General features: G+C 38.0%; 1 protein-coding gene across 1 annotated transcript in view; it reads left to right on the top strand.

Moving 5' to 3' along the window:
* The window catches only part of LOC129718129 (transcription factor SOX-10), a 75935-nt gene that overhangs the window by 30216 nt on the left and 21508 nt on the right, over positions 1-24211 (top strand). The window contains exon 2 of the mRNA XM_055668559.1: positions 20287-20433. Within this exon, the coding sequence (XP_055524534.1) occupies positions 20287-20433 (147 nt within the window). The remainder of the gene's footprint in view (positions 1-20286; positions 20434-24211) is intronic.

Genomic DNA, 24211 nt, shown 5'->3' with positions numbered 1-24211 from the left:
AAAACCCTATTTTGTTCATAACTTCAGATTTTGGGGGTGTTTGGAAAATTTCTAGTATGAGCGAATGTTACACTCAACAAGACCTACAACCTACACTAGGTCACTTCAGAAGTTCTAGCTTTTTTTTTTCATTTGTAGCACAGTGTAATAGTATAACATATAAATGGCTTTCAACACTGTAAAAAAACATTACATATTGGGTTTGTCTTATGCGCATGATATCACAATTCCACATACAGATGTATAGTCACATCTTTTTAATAGAACAATGCTGCTCTGCGTATGTTTTTGCCTTTCTCCTAGAAAGGTATAGCAATCACTGCAAAAACCAAAGGTATAAAAGTGCTCCAAAGGGTCGAATGTCGTATAACAATCGACTTGGTTCAACGAGCTGAGCATTTTTTGTATGTGTGTGTATGTATGTAACGCTATCCCAGTCTCACTGGATTTTTTCAGAGATGGCTGGACCGATTTTCATGAAGCTAATTGCAAATGAAAGGTCTAGTTACCCCATAAGATCCTATAGAATTTTATTGTAATCGGATTCCTAGTCTATAGGTTATGTATCGAAATGTAAAAATCACTAAACTTCATTATCTCAGAAACTACACAACCGATTTAAACAATTGGTATCAAATGAACGGTCTGTTTTCAAAACCCCTAACTAACGAATTTCATGATGATTGAACGTGTAGTTCAAAGGTTATGAAAAGAAAGGTTTCAGAGAACTTTTTAAATACTAAAAAACTTACATTGTGTAATATTTCTCCCTCAGGGATCGCAAATCCTATTGAATGATTTTTGCTCACTTTAGGATGTTGATCGGAAACTGTCACCATCTTCGCCATCGAAATACCCAGATAAGAAATATTCGGCAATTTTATGATGTATTTAGGCAACCAGAAGTGGTCGTCTGGATTTAAAATGGAAATTGAGGCAGGATTCTGGTCACAGGATATAATCTGAACATTAAAAAAAATCTTATTTAGAATCCAAACCTATCCGAGTTCTGGCAAATATTACCTCCCCACAACTTGACAGATTTTCTTGGTTTCGCGTACCCGTATATGTTTTCTTTGTATGCAATTATAAGCCATTAACCCTCTAGTGCCCAAGTTATTTTTCAGACGGACCTCGGTAAAATCACTATGAATCTTTATTGACAATTTTTAAGTATTTATTGAAGCTTTTTAGAGGTTCAACTGAAGCGTGTCTAAAGGCGGCACTGGGCACTAGAGAGTTAAACCAGGGATACCGTCTGCAGATTCTCTTAAAAAATCTAGACATTTACAGAATGTTCAGATTACAGATTGCGAGCTAATATATTTTATAAATTCGAGTAGATTTATTTTGGATGTCAACAGTTTGCAAGCAATTCCACAGTCCTTTTCTACAACCATTTTATATTTTTTTTTCAATGTGCTAATAAAGTTGGGCATTGATTTTATTAAAATATACCCATGTTCTTTCGGATCACATTATCATGTTGATTGTGATGAAGGGTTTCATCGGGCACCTCACACAAAACCAATTAACCCCACTCCCGTGTTTACTTTGTGGTTAACCCAAAATAGCATGTTGTTCGATTTATACAGAACAACTCGGAGAAGCACGACTCTCCACCCTTCTCTAAAGCTCTCCCCCATTTTAACAGTTGCCATCCATTATTGCTTTTTACAATCCTAAAGCATTGCTATAAAAATTTTATAATAAAATAATAATATTTTCCCATCTATGATTTCAGTGAGACTTTACTCCCGTATTTGATTTCAAACTATCAACAAACAAACTATAAAACAATTCGTCGACAAAAAAATATTTGAAACAAACATCCAAATTTTGAACTACTCAAAAACATGTTGAATTTTTTCTTCATTTTTCGCTGTAAAAACTTTTTTTCGATGCTATCAGAGAATCAAGAAAAATCCAATTTCTAGGACCCAAAAATATTATACCTCTAACACGGATGGTTTAGAAAACTGATCACTGCGATTTTAATTCGAAATAATTATTGGAATGATGTTACATCATCGGAATGCAAGGGTTCCTAGAAAAAAATGCATAAAATCTACATCTTCACCAAAAATCAGTGCCTTAGAATTGATATTCATGAGTAGATGAGTAGATGAATTGAATTAAGGGTCAGCACATTTATTCTCTGATGCAACTCAGTAACCTATGTTCATTGCGACGATGCATGTATGTCGTTTCTCATATTCAATGTCAGAACAGTGGAATGAATATCAAAGGCCTTGTAATGATATTCAAAGAAGCTTCGGTGATTATCAATTCAAGTAGTGCAAATCTGTTCAGATGCTGTACACTGCCCAGTACAGTATAAATGATCGAATAAGGTTAATTTTGATTTTCACTATTTTGATATGATTTTCATTTTTGACGATCAAAATATTAACACGAGTATTAAAGTTTATCTTGTCGGTGTTCATCGGTTGTTTGGTACCACGAATATCAACGGTCGCATGGGTAGTATGATTATCAATATAAAGACGGCTGAAAATCGCTGCTTTTGAATATCATGACAGTGAATATTCTCAGCACTGCCAAAAATAATCTCCTGACATATTTTTTATGAGCTGCACTGCATTAAAAAAAGTGCAAAGGGTTGCTTTTAAGGCTAAAAACATCGTTAGTCAAGGACTCAGGAAACGCTCGTTAATGCTTTCAATTGCATTTGGAAGGTTTTGTTGAATAGATAACGTGAACGTTTATATAGCTGCATTTGAAATACTCTTAAGGTGTTTAAAGTATGAACAAGAAACAGTTGTGTAAAAAACATTAACTTGCTGACTTTTCTCGGTAACGCACACTGTTTCAAAGCAGCAAAAACAGAGCCACAGTGTCTTCAGTATTCCATTAATTATTTTCCTTATTATAGAAGTTGTAATTTTGTGATTGAACCACTAAACAATGAGAAACGAATTTTACTTTTTCCATTTTTGCATTTAAAAATTCAATTTGTTCGGCAAAGATGTAGCACATTTTATACGAAACAACTTTGTCAATTACATCATACTTCTATCTGCCTATTTAAATGGACTTTTTGTGGAGTATTCTACGAATTGCCACTAAAAGTCATTTTTTAATATAACTTTGAGTAGTGGTTTTCTACAATTTTTCAATGTTCTAAAATATTGTTTGCTATAACGAAACAAACAATTTCAAACTTCAAAATTTTTAAAGAAAGTACTACTAAATTAAAAAACTTTTTTCATAACATATGTACCCACCATATTTTTATTTTCAATGCATCACTCGTAACATCGAGCATGGCGATCACATTTTCATGGAAACTGTAACATTGTTGTTACGTATGTTTTTTTATTTCAATTTCCTTTACATATTTGTTCATTCCATTATGACAAGAAAATTTAATTAAAATTGTTTTCAATTTGTTATTAGCGTAGAATAAAACGATATAAAACAAAAAGGGAACGCAAGTGCAATGAAGAGAGAGAAAAAGTGAAATAAAAGAGAATGAAGAGATAAAGCCATAACTTTTAATAGAAAAAACAAAATTGTTGGAAAATAATTAAAATAGAGCAACACTGTTGCAAAAAAATATATATTTAGATTCCTTGATAGGCAGAAAAATCCTAAAAATCATTTGTTGAGTTATTCATTGGGCTACGAAGTAAACTGACATATTCACTAACTATGATTGTTTCATATGAAAAGGAAAATTTCAAAATTAGAAAAAATGGCTGCATTTGCCAAAAAATGTAAATTTAGTTTCGAAATACCAAAACTAATTCGGTCAAAATTTATATTTTTTATCGATTCTTTGGTTTATTTTCTTCAAAACCCAAATAGATTTGAGTTTCGTAATAATTTTTTCGAAAAAATGTTATATCTCGAGACTGGCTCATATTACCTCGTGGTGATAAGTGTTTCTTACGTGAAACTTTCCGAGAAATACGATGAAATTATCAAATTCGCAATAAAGTTGGCTATATTTACCGAAAAATGCTAATTTTATTTATAAATACTAAAAACATCCATCTAGTAACACTTACGGTCAAAAATAGTATTTTTTTTGAATACCTTGTTTTATTTTCTTCAAAAATCACTTATCAGTATTTTTCGGACGTCTTACGTCTGTTAGTTATAGATAATATAAAAAAGTGGATTCGACAAAAAAGGCGTTATCTTGCAACAAAGAGGGGGGTATTCCAATCGACACTAAAATTGTGACTTTTCCAAAGTAACACTAGATGAATAATTCTACCAGCTTTGAGCAAAATCGGTGAGCGGTCGTGTACAAGTGGCATGTACACTTCGTATGGAATGACCCATATTTTATTCTAATGTCCAAGAAAGCACATAAGGTTGTTCATCTGATGTTATTCGGTTGTTTACAAAATAATTTCGAAAGTACAATTTTCTATCTCACGATACAGTTTATTGAACTAATTCAGATGTTTTACAGGATTTGGTTTTCGTTCAAATCTAGCAGAAAAATGAGCTAATAATAGTTTGGCTATATTTTTGCTGTACAAATGTACTCGGGTGGATTTGAAACTTAAAAGATATTTGGCATCGGCACGAGAATTACAAATAATGCGTAAAATCAAGGTTAATAATTAAAGTGAGCTAATCGGAGCCAAAGGCTTTTCAGATCAGATTGAATAGTAATCAAAAAAAAAAATAGCAGAAGGTATATAGTTCGTTATAATTTTATTCAAACAAGTTTTCCTTCTTAGAGTAAAATTTCACCGTTCTAAAATCCTCAGCAATCAATAAAACGGAGCGAAGTATGATGTAAACTTAATACATTCCTGATAAAATAGAAATGAAATGGTTGTATTTGCTCAATATCAAACAGTTTAATGTCTAATGTTTTCTAATAAACAATACTTATGCAAAAACATGCTACTTATTATCCAGCAGAGCTAAACCAATTCTGCTGACCTCGTTTCCAGGTCTAGTCATACTGTGGGAACTCGCACTGTCGTGAAACAAAACACAAACAAATCACATGCAACTCGTGGAACAAAGCTCCGAAAAATTACGTTTACCTTCTGGTTAGCATCACTCTCAGAAAATCCTGTATTTATGGCACTTCGAAAAGCATCTTTCCCGGTCGACCTTCCGCGCGTGTCCGAGAAGCGAACGTGGATTTTTCCCAATTTAGTTTACGACCCATGCCCCGTTCGTGCGGGCAGAGTGGAGAGTTCCAGCCGATTGAACGTGGCATTAAATTCCCAGCTGTCTGTCCCATCGCACAACGTGTCAACGTTTTGCCCGATTACGGTACCCGGGGTCCTATTATTATGCGGTGTAAATTGGCCATTCGGGACCGTTCATTTCGATGCTAATTTGTTTTAATTGAACAACACTGTTTTGGAACTTTTGCAGACCAAGCGACCTCCTTTCGGCACCTCGGTAGCCGCCTGATGGACCTAATATTATGCACTTTTCTCGTAAGGTGAATGTTCGATTTGATGGTTTTCAAATTATAAATTCTCCGCTCGGCATGCGTCAAAAAAGTTAAGCTGCCATGTGCTTCATCAATCTATTAATTACTTTCTATTGAAGCGCTCTTCGTAATCTGCTCGAAATTCGTTTGCCGTAGCGCAAACTGTGACCCTAACACTCGGCCGTGTTGCCTTTCGTGTGCTTAATCATCCAACCTCTGCCTTTTGTCGATGCCCGCGCTCGAGCTTGCTGCAATCCGAATTCTTCCCGGGGCCCAAAACTCAAGTGTCAAACAACAAATAACTGGAGCAATAGGCTAACAACGAGCTCAAGTTGATCATCAACAACAAAAACAACAATAACAGCACCGGCCTGTCCGCGGGATGAACACCGACAATAACATGTGTAAACATTCGCTTACGAAGCTTTGGCCCCGCCGCCGCCACCACCATCATCAGCAATACTATCGGTCAAGCTCTGGGCCTGAGAAGTCTACGTAGCTAGCTGGGTATCCCTTTAAAATCGAGTGGCCGCTGCCGCCATCGTCGCCTGCCTGCAATATAGTGCCGCTGCTGCCGACGACGACGACGACGCCGCTTTCCGCCACCGCGCGAATCCGTCCGCATTTGGCGTACGAGTGCGCGATATACTTGACCAGAAGAACTCGCGTCATCCAGCATCAAGAGACCGAATTGCCGCCAAAGCGCGATAGAGGATCAAGACCTCACGGCGGCGCGTCTTTTTTTCTCTCTCTCTCTCTCTCTGGATCGCCGCGGCTCTACTATGTTTGACGAACCGAACCGACGGAGCGTTCGACGGCAATCTTGCTATGATCATCGTCATTGCTGTCCGCGCAGCCTAGCCCGGGCATTCGGCGGCAGGATGACGATCGTGGACCGCGCGCGCAGTGCGGCACAAGAAATCAAAATATTTATTACAAATCATTCGAGTGGTGCGAAGGGCTAAGAGCGGATAAAATAGCGCCCGAAAAGTGCCGATTCGATGACGACCCTCGGAGGACGGACACCCAGATGCAAATTAAACACTGGGCTGACAGATTTCGAACGGTTGCGGGGAGGGTGAGCAATATGATCTCACACTTTCAGCGGTCAAGTATAGTAACATATTGCAAAATCTAGAATATTACTGAGTTTGAAAAATCAATCCGATAAAGTTTTTTGGTCGAAGGACATTACTATTGAAATTAAAAAAAAAAGTTTTTAATTTAATTTTTTTTTTTTGAATTGTTTTTAATAAAATTATTTTTTACACTCATACACTCATACATAAGTATTATAGCACAATTAAACATATCTTTGTTCTCTGCCTGCCAATTCCGGAAATAATCTTTTACTTATTTTTCTCATGAAAGTGAAATGGGTATATTAAAAACTTCTAGGTATGAAAATCGAAGCATAACACTTGCAATGATGCTGTTTTTGAGTCCACACCACAAATAAGCCGTCTCTCTCAAAATGATCAATGTTTTTAAATGAAATGAGTGATTTTTTCTCGTACGAATCAAAATATGTTCATTTTACATCGAATCCAAACTCCGTCTATTCTTCTGCTACTGATTTTGTTATGAACTTCCAACCTACATATTCGAATGTTGTTCCCTTCGTAGGTATATTATTTAACGCGATTTTATCGCCGCGTACTTAGGCCACTATCTTCTTCCGATAATCTTGCGATTGAATCACTTCGTGATAATATTCGAGCGATCAAAGGAAAAATATATCGGACTCTAAAAACATAACAAAACATAAAGACGCATGAGAGATTATATGGAATGATTGAGCATCATTCCATTTGACTTAGTTTATTTGAATTGAAGAAACTGTGGTAATATGAACTTACCATAAAGGTTCGAGAAAAATCTTCTCAGTCGGATTGCTGTTTGATCTTTCATAAATCGTGGATCGTTAGCAAGTTGTTAAAACAGTTTTAGTTTGGTTTGCTTTTGAATTGATTCAAGTTTCTACTAATAATGATTTTAATTGCGAAAACAATTATACAAACTGGGATTTCTTCGATTATGCTGAAAAAACATTGTTTCATTGATATTATATAATATTAGGTCATGAACTTTTCCTATTTTTATTACAGGAAACAATAATAATTGTTTTTACGTACGCGATCGTTTGATTGGTGAATACATGAATCATCGGATAGAATTGGGTTCGGTATTGCTGATACGAACAGCCGACTAGAAAATGACAAATCGTTCGATCGAAAAGCTGTTGCCCGATCGATTCACAAGACGAACGATATAACCGAATAATCGTCGTATTTTGTTCACTTGCTTTCGATCGATTCAAGACAGTTTTTCATATAACAATAAAGGAGTTTTCAGAATAACTTTTAGTGAAGATATGAACCTGATACCTAGTCATTTTCAATTGAAATTTTAAAAATACATTAGAACGATAAAAAAAATCTATTTTTGAAACATGCTCAAAATTTTTTTTTCTCAAGGATTCCAAATGTTTATTTTGTAAACGATTTTTAAAAAATTATGGGATTTCCCTACCCTCACCAATTATTTATTGCTTCTATTTTCGCAAAATTAAGGTAGAAAATGACTTATGTTGCGTTAAAAGGACCGATAAAAACTTAAATACAACTCAATAAGTAAAGCACCCAAAACCGCACAGCGTAATAACGATTCAATGGAGTACCGCGGCCTTACATCGTTGGATTCGACCGAGCAGAGCGCCAGAGCGCGGCAAAAACAGCGACCGGGCGCTCCACAATGTAAGCCTCCCGAGACGGCTAGCAGAGGCCCGTCTTGTGTGGTTCCTCATTGAAACAATCCCCCAGCCGTAATCAAGCACAACAAGTAGCACTACTAATTTTTGAAGCAACTCATCCCCGCGCGAAGTGACATGTTGGAGTGGTTTGCCCGTTGATGGAGGATAAAGCAGTTTCAGCTAAGCGTACCCAGACCACCGCCGTTGAGGAGCAATTTTGAGCTATCGGCATCAACTGATGTGGACGTAGCTTCGATCGTTGTGGGATTGAGCATTTCAAAAATTGGAACATGTACTGGCGAAATTAGTCTGTCAACCTGTATTCTCATCAAAATCCTCTAACTGGGCAAAAGTTCAGCGTGTATCAGAGCGCCAAACAATTCTGCTCAAACCAAATCACATCCAACCCATTTAGCGCCCAGGTGCTAAATGATTCAAATTTATGCATGTCTCTTTGATTTTAACACTCGAAGTAACGTGCGGGGTACTCTTCTCGGCTTCTAGTCCTGTCGATTGAAATCCGCGGGACATGGACGTGACTCACCGGAGAGCTGCTCGAAATTGATGTCGCCCTCGCGGTGCTTCGACGAAATCTCCAAAGGATCTGCAAACTGCTGCTGCTCGTGACTACCGTCGACTTCGTGCGATTGCGGGGTTATTTTGAATTCAGTAGCTCATTACCGACTTGCGGTTGGCTGTGGGTACGCACACTCGTGCTGGATTTTGCCATCAATGGTCAGTCGGCGGCAAAAAGTGTTGGTAAATATTTGAAATTTCTTATGGACGTGTGAAAGCTGTAAAGTTGCGCATAGAGGCGCTCAATAAACAGGTTTCCCGTACACTCTACGGCCGGTGTTCCTTTACCTGGTGCAACAATTTAGTGTGGATTTGGTCGAAAAAAAAAAACAACGGCCGTCTAAAAGGTGTAATATCACAAATTTTACACAATGCTATATTTTCCTGGTCGCCCAGCCGTCCATCGCATCGCGTCCCGTCACGGCTTGGTGGTTCGGCCAGGGCAATCAAACGGTTTAGGCAGTGACACTGCAAATTGGGCAGCTGGGAAGGTGAAGTGCGGGTCGAATGATTTGAAACGCGTTACAAGTATGCGGTAGGTTTCAGCGGTAGGTAGTAGGTAGTTCCTTTTTTCTGCAAATATAGATTGTGCAGTGTCAAAGAGGCGAAATTTGAACAAATTGTCTATCAAGCGCTCGCAGCTTTCAACGATTTGATTTTTTCTAAAACAGACCAGTTGTTTATCACAGTTAGATAAGTTATATTATTTTATTTATTTTGTCTGCTACGGTTGAGCTTTTACTTTCACAGATTGACTTTCTAGTCGTCTTGTGCTCATTTTCATTAATCTTATTCTGTCTTTAAAGAAATTTTACTGTTTTTTATATTTTCTCGATTTTTTTTTTTTATTTATTTTAGATAGTTTTTTTCTATACATCCAAAGGTGATTGAATTTATCAGTTTATACTGCAGTCATATGCGTTTTTATTCGAATATTCTGATGATATTCCGCAAGTTTGAGAAACAAAACTAAGTTCATTCCATCTATGGATTTTACACATATTTGTCCCACAGCTGGAATTCTTCATTCATTTCAAACATTACTGAACATTACTGAACGATTCCGAGTTCATGAGTTCAGATGTGATCATTAAATTGTGACTTTACCCTATGTGCGCATAAGTTGTTTTTGAGCTTGGCACATTGATTTGCAATAGTTTTGATACCAAGGTCGATTGGGAGTTAGGTATTCTCTTTCAATTAAACATTAAGTTTGAAGTATTTTTTTGCGATAATTCTGCGCAGAAAAACCAAAGTATTTCAGTGAGCTATCTGGTGATCGTTGTTTTGAAGGATATCGCATCGATTATAGAAGGAAAGAATTTTCGAAACTTAACAATAAAACTGAATATATCGCGCAGTCATTTCATTTCACACAGTTTCAGTTTCGATTGATTCCCTTCGGCTACTGTCATCGAATCATGATAAACAGTTTCGCTGTCAAACAGATTTGATTACGGGTTTCTTCCCCGTCTGGTAATCATCGGGTCATTTCAAAAGAAACTGCTGACTGTCTCAATTAACATTTGAAATTAGCACCACATCATGTCATTTGATGACATAGTGTTCTTACACCTCAAAACGTAGCTGGAATGGCAATATATACTTTACTTTGTTGGCTAACGGACCGTTCTCCGGTCTAGGGCCGAACGAATTGAAGATGGCCAGCTTCTTGGGCAGCCGTTTTCCAGTCTTCTCGTACATCAGCAGATCGTTCATCTTCTTCCACCGCACACATCCACCGCGTGCGAGGCCTACCGCGGAGTCGACGGCCTCTTCCTGGTTCTCTACTGAAGATAGTTTTGACGGCTCTCTCGTCAGGCATTCTGGCTACATGTCCAGCCCACTAAGCCTGCCCCCTGTATTACCTTCACTATATCAGCATGTTTGTATACCTGGTACAACTCGTGGCTCTTGCGTCTGCGCCACACTCCATCTTCTAGCTTACCGCCAAGCATCGATCGCAAGACTTTACGCTCAAAAAACTCCGAGCACTCGTCGATCAGCTTCCGTCAGCGTCCATGCTTCAAGTCCGTAACGGGCCACCGGGAGTATCAGCGTCCTATGCAGCGCTAGTTTTGTGCGAGTTCGCAAACTACGAGACCTTAGCTGGTTACGTAGTCCGTAGAAGGCCCTGTTCGCAGCTGCAACTCGTCGTTTTACTTCACGGCTCATATCGTTGTCACATGTCACAAGCGTACCAAGATAAACGAATTCGTCAACCACTTTAAATCGTTCCCCATCTATCTCCAAGAAACCAAAAAACGAGCTGTGGCAGACCATGCTGGAACACGGTTTCCCGACGAAACTAATTAAGCTGAGTCGTATGACGCTGGAGGGATCGAAATCGTGCGTGCGGATAGCTGGCGAGACATCAGCCGCGTTCGTAACGTTGGATGGACTGAAGCAGGGGGATGCGCTCTCCAACTAACTGTTCAACATCGCTCTTGAAGGTGCAGTGCGAAGAGCAAACGTGGAAAGAAACAACACGAACATCACGAAATCTCACATGCTTCTTGCTTTTGCGGAAGACATCGATATCATCGGTATCAACCGTGAGGCCGTGGAGGAGGCCTTCGTACTTTTTAAGTGGGAAGTAGCGAGATTGGGACTTGTCATTAATTCTGCCAAAAAGGAAGAACATGGTAGCTGGCAGAGAGCGTGGGAGACCCCGTGGTGTTGGTGCTGAGGTGGAGATAGAGCTGGAATGGCAATGGCATCCAATAAATACGTTACGCATGTACCGTTCAATCTATCAGAGGTTTTTTTACTGTGTATCACTGGCGCCCCGTAGCCGTTTCGGGTTGTATAACTGATAAAGGTCGGACTCGATTATCCAGAGTTATGAATAATATTTCACTCTGGAAAAGCGAGTTCTCCGAATAATCGAGCCGATTTGTTATATATAGGGTAGGGAACATATCCTAAGCAGCTATAGGAGCCGCCTGTGTATTGAGACGAAATTCTTGAAATCTGTAAGGTGAAATACAAACACAAATGTATCAATTTCTAAAACCGATTTAGCAAACTTTAACAATAATCACCCTAAACCTTTTAAGCAGTTTGCATCTGTTTTGCCTGTTTTGACAATCGTCAGGTGATAGTGACGCTGTTAAGAACGAACCAACGCAAACTGTTCAATTGTTCATGTTTGAGGTTATGGTTACAGTTGCAGAAAATCTTCAACATTTGACAAATAACCTTATGAAACAGTATCAAAATGTGAGTGAGGCAAACCAGCCAGGCTGGAAACCTTAAAAATACAGACAAAAAAAGTAACAAAATTGTATCACTGATAGCACAGACTGTGTCCGCATCGAGTAGAACACAATTCAGAACTAAAAACTTACTAATTAATTATTCAAAATAGATATAAATTTTAAATTCAAAATATAATTACTTTTGTGTATCTTTCTAGTAAACCACACACATATTTGTACGTGGCCCCAACAGCCTTCCTATGGTATATTGGTTTGAATCGGATATAAATTAGAGTAGTTGATGGTTGAGGGTCCATATATTGAAAAAAGAATTCTATAAAACTTGCTGTTTTTTCTCAATTTTTGCAGTTATATACAGGGGCTAATACCACCCTACATGGTTTTTCAGAAACCTGATGTCGCCATCTTGGATTTCAATATGGCATTTGGAGACAATTTCTGGCCTCTGAGCGTCATTCTGGTTCCAGAAACATCCATATTGGGTGGTGTTTGGTCATGTTCGGCTGTTTACCAGGAACCGGTCAGGAGTCGATTTTCGCCTCCTGTGCATCATCCCGAACATTTGGACTGTTTCCCGGAAAAACTGGTTGAAATTTTTTTTGATTTGTGTGAAAGACCTCCCGCCCTTCCAGAGTTCGGAAGAGTGTCAAACCACCATAGAAATTTGTGTTTGATTTGTATAAGAGCCCAGTCATCCAGAAAAGGGAGAGACGTCGAACCACCATGGAAATATTTTTGTTACCTCTAAAACATTCCCATGCCACATTTGGTTGTATTTGCCTGATTGGATCTCGAGTTGTGCGAAATTTGTGTTTCATTTGTATGGGACCCCTTTCTTCCAGAAGAGGAAGGGGTGTCGAACTATGATGGATATATTTGTTACCCCTAGAAACATTCACATACCTAATTTGGTTTCATGTACTTGATTAACATATGAGGAAAAAATTCGAACAAACTTACAATTCCAAATTAAAATCAGGCGCAACTTATTTTTCTTTACTTGTTTGTTTATTCAAGTAATGTAACTTATTTACAAACCTCATAGGAAAAACTCAGCTCCACATCGCGCTGATTTCCTGATCCTCTGGGGTACTTGCTTTATAGCTTCCTGGATTCCGGATGTTTCAATTGTTTTGAGCTTCTTCTTGATTTTTCTATCAAACAATCGACGTTTTTTGCTTTGTAACCTTTATGGTAGACCATTCGCTTCAAATTTGCTCAGAAAGTTTCAATAGACTGCACTGCCGGTAACCGCAAGTCAGTTCCATCTGTAAAGATATGAAATCGAGAAAGCAGCTTTGAAAGCTATTTTATTCACGCTCAGTTATCACTTATTTAACATGAAATATTTTGACAATATTCATGCTAAAATATAGTTTGCATACTAGTCTGCTCGTATTACGTTGTAAAAACCACTGAAATCATTGATTTAATGATAAAAACCTTGAGTGTGACTGACTTGCCGTTACATTCTACATCGAAGAGAAAAGTAACCGCAACTCAGTCACATTACCATGTTGATGCTATAGTGCTTGTCGACGTGTTATTATTCGTTGCCGTGGAAATCCATCAATCCTTCGCAGTTCAAAAGTGTATGTTCATGTGAACAGTTCCAAAAATGTCAATGTTGGAAAATCTCATGATGTACAGAACCGATGAAAGCTCATCCGGTGAGGATTCGGATGAAGAAACTGCAGGCGGGACTGCAGTTAGTTCATCCGACAACAAATTTCAAGATGATCAAAGTCCGATTTTGTAGATTCAAGAACGTGAAAACTTTCTCCCCGATAAGCGTGCAAATTCATATACAGAGTCTGAGATGTATTTTTGCAACGTTACTGTCCGACGACCTTTTTGAATCTCAAAGGCGTTGTGAGGATGAAAGGGGGGGGGGGCGGATTAAAACAATGTCAACCTTTGATGATTTTAAAACTGCTGGACCCATCAGTATTAAATTCGGTATGTGGAATCTATAATAGGTGATGTATTTCAATGGCTTTGAATTTCACCTATTCCATGAGCGTAGCGAGGAAGGAGGAGCTAATATTTGTTATTTGTAAACTCCTAAACACACAAATTGATAACTGTTTACATGTTTCTATAACATTGAGTTTCCTGTATCTCAGTGACGTAGTAAGCAGGAGGGTGTATTTTATTTCATTATTTGTAAATTACTAAAAAGCTTATCATGAAAATTTATATACAGTGGTTTTTGAGTATAAAATGTTGTTTGGTGATATAACTTTGTCATTTGAGACTTTACTATATCTCAGTGGTGTAGTTAAGAGAAAGGATGATGAGGGGGGAGGAGGGGGGTAGATGAATGTTGTCAACCTTTACTAATTTTAAAATCGCCTAACCGAATATAATTTCATTCGGTAAATACACGTCGCAGCGTATATGTCTCAATTACTTTAAATTATATCTACCTCATAAGCGTAGTTACAAGGAGGGAGAGCTACGATAACCTTTGATATTTTTTAACCGTCTAATAGTTCATCTTGAAAATTTGTATCTAGGAGTTTTTGCTTATCGGACATGTTTCTTTGATATTACTGTCGTTTTTTTCCACTAGTGTGTGGAAGGAAAAGTGGAGGGCGAGCGAATTTTTCGTATTGCAAAGTATAGATCGTTTATTCCTATAATTTCAATTTAATTGTAAGGGATTTTAAGCCTCAAGAGGGCGTTTTCATAATACAGTCATACCTCGATATAAGACAACTTTATTTTAATTTTCGTTACGTTATATCGAAGCATTTTTTTTTTTTTGACGTAGGACTACGTCTTTGTTTTCTATACTAGATTACACTTTGTGAAAATGAAAATGAAACTGGCAAATGTTGCGTCAGATTTCAAACGGTTATAGCAAGCGAACGACTTAATGCATCTTAGTCATTTATATGTCGGTGGATAGATAAAATGTGTAACAATTTTTTGATATTATGTTCAACATTGTTGCGTTACTGCTTAATGGTGGAAAAAGGTGAAAAGTTCCAAGGTCAAGCTTTCCCATACATTTCCCTTGTTCTTGGCTTGCTTCCCAAGCACAGATAACAATAACATGGACGAAATAAATTCCACTGCCTACATATTTTGACTCAACAAAGTGTTTTGGTTTGTTTGTCTTTGTCTAAGCTGCGTGGCCACGCCTTAATGGTAAAAATCTACGCTGAACTCGATACAAAAGACTGCGTATGGAAAATTCAGCTTCAGTTGAGTTTGTTCCACAATAGCGAGTGCGGTGCAGCTGTTAAAGCTTTGCGACATTGAGAAACGAGAGCTGCATACGAGTCAACTTCCAGGCACCGCGAAGCAGGTAACATGTATTCTGCACACGGCAGCAACAGTTACCATCGTACGCTGCAGAATATTTTGCTGGCACAGCTGCTGGAGGGCACAGCGGAGAGCAAATTTTATACGCGGCCAACAAAATAATCGATGCTACCGGTCGTGGTGTGATTATCAGCGTTCTATAGCATACATTTCGAGCTGAAGATTATCGAATCGGTTCTTTTTAGAACTATAAATGCTTGAAGATAAGAGTTACGAGAATTTTCACAACTACTCCTAGTGTGAAATGTCCATCTATTTCTCAATAATCATTTTTACAATAACGACCAGGGCGCACCAAAGATAAACGGTAGTGTTGCCTATGAATAGTTTATCACAACAAGACATAACCCTCATTTCAAGAATTTTCACTGCTAAATTGAGTGATTTTCCGGTTTAGTTGTATGTTTGTGCCCACTCGAATACCGTTATCAACCAAACATAAGAAACGAAAATTAGTTAATCTAAGAACCAGAGTGATTTTCGCATCGGGAAAGCAAAAACTTTCTTTTGATGCTTATGAAAATCACTCAGTAGTATTGAAGATGTTTTGGTTTGTTTCTCTTTCTTTCTATAAGCCACGTGGCCACGCCTTAATGGTAAAAATCTACGCTGAACTCGATACAAAAGACTGCGTGTGGAAAATTCAGCTTCAGTTTAGTTTGTTCCACAATAGCGAGTGCAGTGCAGCTGTTAAAGCTTCGCGACATTGAGAAACGAGAGCTGCATACGAGTCAACTTCCATTTAATTTATACAAGAATGGTAATGGTTACTCGAAGATGCGCGAAAACCTATTTCTCATCACCTACCAGTATTTTTAAGTTTTTCTTATGCCCATTTGGAGAAAATTCCAACAAGCAAAAAAAAATTTTTAAATTTATGCAAGTCTGTAAATTGTTACTTAAGGATGCGTGACAACATATCACCTATTAGTATTTTCAAACCTTTCTTATGCACATTTAGGACAATTTTCGCATTTCAGTTACGTTATATCGGGGTTGTCTTATATCGAGGTATGACTGTATTGGTTTCTATTGGATTTTCTTTGTTTTTGCAACAATTGATTGGAAAATTATTTACGCCTCCATCAACATGCGGCAAATTTGGAATGTTATGATAAGAACTATTGAACTATTGAAAAATGTCGAGACATATTTTGAGCTCAGATTTCGACCAATTAGAGCTGAAAAGAAGGCAAATATAACATTTTCGAAAAACAACCTGTAATAACGGTACACCACCCAATATTTACCCGATGTTGGATAGTGTCCGGTTATTATAGGTTGTTTTTCCCCGATATTTCTGTAATAGCAATGATGCCAAGAGATCTGAAATCCGTAATCGAGATGATGCACATAGCCCAAAAATCAACCCCTAACGCCATTTTTTAATCCGAAGGCAACTTTCGGTTATGGAAAAAAGACCAAGAATATTCATATCGGAATAGAGATGATGCCCGGCTTTCGGCTTTCGGAAAACAGCTTTCAATGACCAAACACCACCCAATATCGGTGTTTTGGAGATCAACATGTTGTCCAGAGACCGGAAATCAAATCCAAACGCCATTTGAAAATCCAATGTGGCGATTTCCGGTTCTTGGAAGGTCAAATACCACCCAGTATGGGTATTTCCGTAATCAATATCATACACGAAAGCCAAAAATCGACACCAAATGCCATTTTGCAATACTTCCGGTTACTGGAAATCAGCCAAAAATTGTCATTCCAGAATCGTGATGATGCTCACGGACGGTGAATCAAATCTATTTGGAATCCAAAATGGTGGCTTGCGGTGGCTGGAATAGAGCCAAAAATGACCAAATACCAAATAGTATGGTTATTTCTAAAATCAAAATAATGTTCAGAGTCCAGAATTCAATTCCATTCCTTAAATCCAAGGTAGCAGCTTCCAGTTTCTGGGGAACAGCCATAAATGGTCAAATATCATGTATATTTCCAAAGATATCGACCCCAGGTGGAATTTCATATCTTTACAGGGCCACCACACAATTCCTAGAGAGTTATTTTATTGGTTTAAGGGTGAGAAGAGAACTTATTCTTGGTGATAATTCTCAAATGCAATAATACAAGTAATATGACAAGCATTATGTTGAGGTAGTTATCAAAATGGATGGATACCCTTTTTATTTGCAAAACAAATACACTTCACAAATTATTTTGAATCGAAATAACAGATTTCAAATTGTTAATTGTTTGTTGTTGCACCTGGGTCCTTTGCTCGTGTTGCTTGACTGCACAACACTTCAGCCAAAATAATAAACTTAGTATCAGAACGTTCCTTACAGTTTCTAACTTTTTTACCTATTGCTATTTTCTCGAATGTATTCGTTAGAATTTTGTAAGGTAGAAACATAATTCAGAAAACAGATTTTCGGGCAGAATACATATAGGGTCATATTAATATTTGTTTGATATTATGTATATTTGAGAGATATGCGGTTGTCGTCGTAAACTCAATGGCGCAGCAACGCGGAACGGAAATCAGCTAGTAATGTATATAAATGTTGTTTCTTATATCCAAGATCTTTATAATAATGGAACTTCACTTTTAGATTTTCCTTTATTTCGATAACAAAAATTCCAAACCAATTTACGACGATCTTCTTCCGACCACGCCTTTTTCCCGACTAATCTTCACTCGACTTTTGGTGGGCTTTTTCAACCCCACTCACCCCTCTTCAAAAAAACTGAGATTATGCAAAACATTGTTCTATCATATAGATAAACAAACCCTAAAAGTTTCAGTCCGATCAGAGAACCTCGAAACAAGACCTAGTTGCGGTCTTCGCGAACTGGCTCTTAAGTACTTACATACTAAAGTATAATATTGAAAATTAAGGAGGTAGATACAAATACCCATAAGGGGTGTTTTCGGGCTCTCCTTTTTTTCAATTCTTACGATCTTTTATGCGCAAAAAAAAACGGTTAATACGAAAGTCGATTTTCGTTTTGAAGATAGTTTTATGTATTTTAATAACAAATGTTATTTCAACCAGTCAGAACTTAAAGTGATTATTTGAAATATGCTTTACACCTTAATTGAAGAGCACGAAGTTTACAGAAAAATAATAATTCTCTATTTATATGAGTGCTTTAACGTAACTTCAACATCTTTATTGCAGCTTTCAGTATTCTAAGAATATCAATGATAATGCTATAAAGTAATGAAAAGTAATTTTAATTGAATAATTAAAGGTAACTCAACCAAATAGAAAATGAGTTTATTAGATGATTTCTAACAATTTATCGTTATCGCAGTAATGTGGCTAGTAAAAATCCAGTGGATGCGTTTTGATGAAGTATATTTGCCCAATATGGTGGTCACTCATAAATGTAGCTGAAAACTGGATAAAAGTAATTGAATGTGTGAGTTCATGAAAAAGCATCTGCTATGCAAAACGGAACTCTCTGTCCTTTCACTGTAATTACCACTAAATTAAAAAAAAATCGGAAAAAAAATATATTAAACGATAATAAAGTGGAAGCGATAACCGGGTACAACTAGTAAAAATACAGATTCATGCAAACAAAACCATAAAACAAAGTCTTCACGCTCTATTTGTTCGGTTGTTTGCTTCATTTGAAATCACAAAAAAAAAATCCGTGGAACTGCTATTCCAGCTCTCATCCAAGACGCGGACAACAAGTGTGCCGCAAGCATCATCGCATACGAACGCTCAGGGTAACACATTCGAGCGTGACGAGCGTCTAGAGATACTAGTTGGCCTCCGAGATCCTGCGATTCGGAAGGCCTGTCCTGGGAAACCATGCATTACTGTGCTTCCGAGTAAAAACAAAAAGAAATAGCAAGCAACGGATGGCACCACTGGTCGTCACCACCACGCAAGTAATAACTCTGAGCACGTGCATTCCTTCGGTATTTGGATCTTTCTCGGTCTCCGAGCTTCTCCCGAGTAGGCTTGGATGCAGTTGGCTTAGAATTAAATGTTTATGATAGCAATCGAAGCATTTCAAGCGAGCAATGGCGAACTCAGCACTTAATTAGCGCGCTTTTTTAGCTCTCTCTATCTCTCTCGCTCTGTCTGGGGCACTAGTGTACAGAAAAAACTCACTAATGATGATCAAAATCATCTAGCTTCTAAATTTGTTAGTTTGAAGCATTAATTAGTTCTCTAAAGTGCCTAAACGAAACTATGCTTCATCACGGTTTCGTGACACAGCTTCGACACCTACCCGACGCGAAATTTAATGACTTAAAGTGCGAGCCTAGGGAATAGCTTTATTAATAGAACCACGGAACTGTGGTCTATTTGGGAAGATTTATCATGCAAATAAGCAATGGGTCAGCTGTTAATCGTTGGTGGGCGCCTCAATTGAGTATAAAAAAATTTGATTCTGATTGCAGATGTTACGCTTCAAACTCGAATGTTTTTATCAAGAAAAAAAATTGCCATAAAATGCCAATGCACGCCAGATGCTACATCTTATAGGTCATGGTACTGGGAATCGGGGACCACTTTTCGACGTATAGATGAAATTAAACATGCATCGGGCGGCAGCATGGTTTATACAGCCCCGTACCCATGACTGACAGAATAAGGTCTAGATGAAAAACATATGATCTGCTGCCTGTTTTTTACTGGCCATTCCATCAACCGTCCTGTCGGAGAATACAATACACGAATGGCGACAAGACATCCAATATCGCTAGCGGAATGCGCTGGTCACGCGGGAGCGGATTCATTTGATATATAATATTTTACTTTTTTTGCACCATCCCAGGCCCTGCGATATTTATTGTGCGTCGTACGCCAGATCTGAAGAGATCTTAATTACATCAACTCCCAGCCACCCAGCCGTTGGGGTTCCTCGCTGCTAATTAGAATTGGTATCTCTCCCTCCCACCACAAATCATACTCGATTCTCCTGTGCACGCTAACGTACTGATGTTTGTTTTTTTTTTCTGCAATCCTTTCCTCTCATTTCAGATCACCGACAGATAAGAAGAAAAATCACATTAAACGACCGATGAATGCGTTTATGGTCTGGGCGCAGGCCGCCCGCCGCGAGATGTCCAAACAGGAACCGAAGCTACAGAACTCCGAAATAAGCAAGGACCTCGGCAAGATGTGGAAGTGAGTATACGGTTTGGGGTGGATGATTTTCTCAGTTTTGCAGCTGGCATGGTTGCGATTTTTTACTTTTGCGTGAAGGATCATTTTAGCTTTAGCAGGAATAATCCTAAAGAATGTAGCTATTCATGATCGGTCATATTTTACAGGTCCTAAACAATAAACCAGTTGCAATTTTTTCATAGCAAATACACGAAAAAGCTCAATCGTAGTCTAATAATTAACAGCAAAAATATTGAGGACTTTATAAAATCAGTGTTGAAAAAAAAATTGTAAATTCTGTGAGGCAGTGATACTTAAATAACAGAAGAGAGCAACAGCAAACATCAATTAAATAATCTCCTGTAATCTTCTTTTTTGAAAGATTTCAAGATTTTAGCCGGCAAAATGTTGCATTTATCAGCTAATTCTAAAGTTCTAAAAATCTATTGGGGTAAGACCCCCGCAAGCAAAAATCCTGACCACAGTTACAAACTAGTTTAGTTAGTTTGTTGAAGCAACCCCACGCTAGACAGATATTAATTTCTGAAGTCCCATTTCCACAACTAAAACCATCCTACATACAGTAAACTCAAGGTTCTGCTCCTGAACTTGAGCCCCTGCCGCGGAGTTTACCCGGCAGGAAGTGAGACGTCTTGAGAGCAGGGCAGTGCATGCAGTACGCGGTGTAAACATTGTAGCTATATGTAGTTCAAAACCTCTGCAAACAGACTAATCTCGGTGCAGACTGCCGTCGGATACCCTAACACGATGCTTAACGACATTGAAATTTGGCGACCACCAAAATTTCTCGACAGAACAAGGTACTGCGGCGGCCGTTGCCCATCAGGCATCACACCAGGCAGAGTGCTCGCGAATGCAACCTTTGAAGATCGGACCGCTCCGCTACAATGGGTGCAATTGTGTTTCCATTCACGAAAGCCGGGTGCATCCGCGTGGAGAGAGAGAAAAAAACAGCAACATCAAGAGCAAGAAAGTAGTAAGTGCAGCATGGGAAATTAGATAAGATGCTCTGTTTTATGTTGCTTTTCTTATGTGCACTATAATGTCCAACATCCGGCGGCAGGCAGAGGCTGATGGGTAAATGTAACTGACTTTGATGCAGCAGACTTATATCTGAACTCCAACAGGTTGCATAAATAATAATTCCATGAAACGGTTCCAAGCGGGGAGCTGAGCGGCAACGGGTTTTCATTCATGCGATTTCTGTTGACATCACTCACAGCTCAAATAATATAAAAAGAATTATAACCGGAAAAGATAAAATATATGTTTACTCCTTTTTAGGAACTATTTTACGAATGATTCCAACATCTTCAACATTACGGGTTTTTTTTTTAATAAATCTTATTCGTTTGTTAAAAACTGAATTATCCTTCAAAAAGATATTCGCTCGTGCTCGACCACACACAACGCAATGAACGTCCAGATGTCCGTCGGGAACCACGGCAAATACCACCACAAGGCTAGTGAAGGCGAAACTTATCTAAATCTAAACAAAACATAATTTCCGCTCGTCGCATCTGCTTCGAATTAATATCGGGCACAATAAATAGTGTACACGTACTTTGGAGACGGACATGTGGGTAAATAGAGCAAAACGAAGAAAACTTCGGCACACGCGTTCAGCACTTTAAATATAAATGCTATTTGCACGACGGTTGTTCTGCAGGCCTGACCACCCGTCCGTCCAATAGAAACGCGAAGAAGCTCACGCTGGACTGCGTTAGAGATTGAAAGTTAAGGGTGAGCACAATAATTCTAACGTTGCTTGTGTACAATTAAATACTGTTAGTTTTATTCCTCTATATTTTCTCTCAGCATTAGTTTCAGTTCCATATACAGTGTAAAATCATGTAATGGGATTTTACTAATCTGATGGTATAAAAAAATCATACCGGTCATCTAGATAGCACACCTTTTGAGTGGTTAAATCGATGCAATGAGTGCTGAGATAATCGAACGAGTTAAACTGATTTCAAAGTAGCCGTTACCTTCAAAATGGCGGCACAGTACAGGATGCAATTGACTCTTTGTATGCAAATTCAGCATGCCATTTACGATTTCGCTAATACTTTCCACAGCTGTTCTATTTTGATGAGAAGGTCATTTTATGATATCATTTCTTCATTTAGACTCGCGACTGCTGTTTCAAACGGGCCTATCCAAAATGGTGGATAAGACTGATGAAAAAAATTTCTGTATCAGAAAAACGGCTTGTTTGATTGAAATGGTGTCTTTAGCAGAGTTGTAGGTAATAAAAATTATATTTTTTTTTCTGGGACAGATTTTCCAAATTATCACAAAAGATTAAATTTCTCAAAAAGTCTTGTTTTTTATTCTAATTTTTCTTACACATTGAAGGTGACAATATGTACTACTATCTGTTAAAACTTGATGACGGTAAAATGAAAATCAAAAAAGTTATGAACGTTTGAGTACCCTTACTAACACGCAGAGAATCCTGAGTAAGAATCCTCAGGATACCTTTAACTCGGTGATGGAATCGTGAAAGGAATCGCAAACACGATCCGGAGGATTCCTACTCAGGATCTTATTCAAGAATCCTGGAGCCATATACAGGGCATTCCTGAGGATTCTTTTTTCAGGAATCCTTTTCGAGGACGCTCACGAATCCAATGTGAGGAATCCTAGAGAATCTATGCGAATCGTATGTGTTCGTCCGGGTATTTTGACATTTTCACTCCGAAGTTTTTTTTTTTAGTGTATTTTTCTATCTACACATTACAATGTAAAAACTCACCAGGGTTCCCTGTTATAAGAAATTTATGAAAATAAGACAATTTTTTTTTTAAATTTGTTTTACTATGTAGGGGAACTGCTCCATTATTCATCTCATTAAGCCGATATTCACGAAGAATGCACAGTGCGTCTTGAACTGTCCTACAGATCAGACGTTTTTTCGGTTGCTTGTGGACTGGTCTTTGACTGCCTATAGCTTCAAAGTTTGTGTTTTGTCAGTGTGTCTTTTAAAGACTACCTGAAAGTTATTTCCCATCAGTCTTTCTCAAGACTACCTACTTTTGAATTTAACATTTGTTTTAACTTTTTTCGTATCACCTGAAATGGCTGGACGGAAAAAGAAACCTCGCATCGCTGCGGGGAGGAAAAGAGAGGCATCTCTTTCTGACACATCGAGTGTCTGTAGTGACAATCCTTTTGATATTTTGCCTGAGCAAGAAGCTGGTGAAATGGAAGTTACCAATAATGAAACTATACATAATATAAAATCTTTAAAAAAGGAGAAAGTTCCACCTATTGTGGTAACTATTTCTTCTGAATTTAATATATTCAAAAAGGAACTTTCAACGTTTGTTTCTGACCGACTCAGTAAAGGGTCGTGATCGTCTTGTTCAGTATTTAACTGACAAGATGTACAAATTTTTTACATATGACACCAAGAACGCCAAGCCGTTCAAGGTTGTCTTGAAAGGTCTCACCAACGATCAAACCGTTGATGAGATCAAACTTACTTTAACAGAATTACTTGGCATAGCCCCTACCCAAGTAATTCTAATGAAACAAAAATCACGAGGCGAAAACAGTCAGAGAACTGGAATTTCCCTTGTTAATTATTTAATTCATTTTAACCGCAATGAGGTTAACAACTTAAAATTTTTTGAAAAAGCACATGCTTTGTATAATGTGCGTGTAAAGTGGGAAATTTATAGGAAGTATGGCGGAGGTGAAAAGCATATCACCCAATGCCGTACTTGCCAACGTTATGGCCATGGTTCCAAATTCTGTAACATGGACCAAA

Source organism: Wyeomyia smithii, chromosome 1 (assembly GCF_029784165.1).
Source record: "Wyeomyia smithii strain HCP4-BCI-WySm-NY-G18 chromosome 1, ASM2978416v1, whole genome shotgun sequence".
NCBI classification, from domain to species: domain Eukaryota; kingdom Metazoa; phylum Arthropoda; class Insecta; order Diptera; family Culicidae; genus Wyeomyia; species Wyeomyia smithii.
The sequence above is the reverse complement of the archived record's forward strand: the minus strand, read 5'-3'. Positions and strand labels throughout refer to the sequence as shown.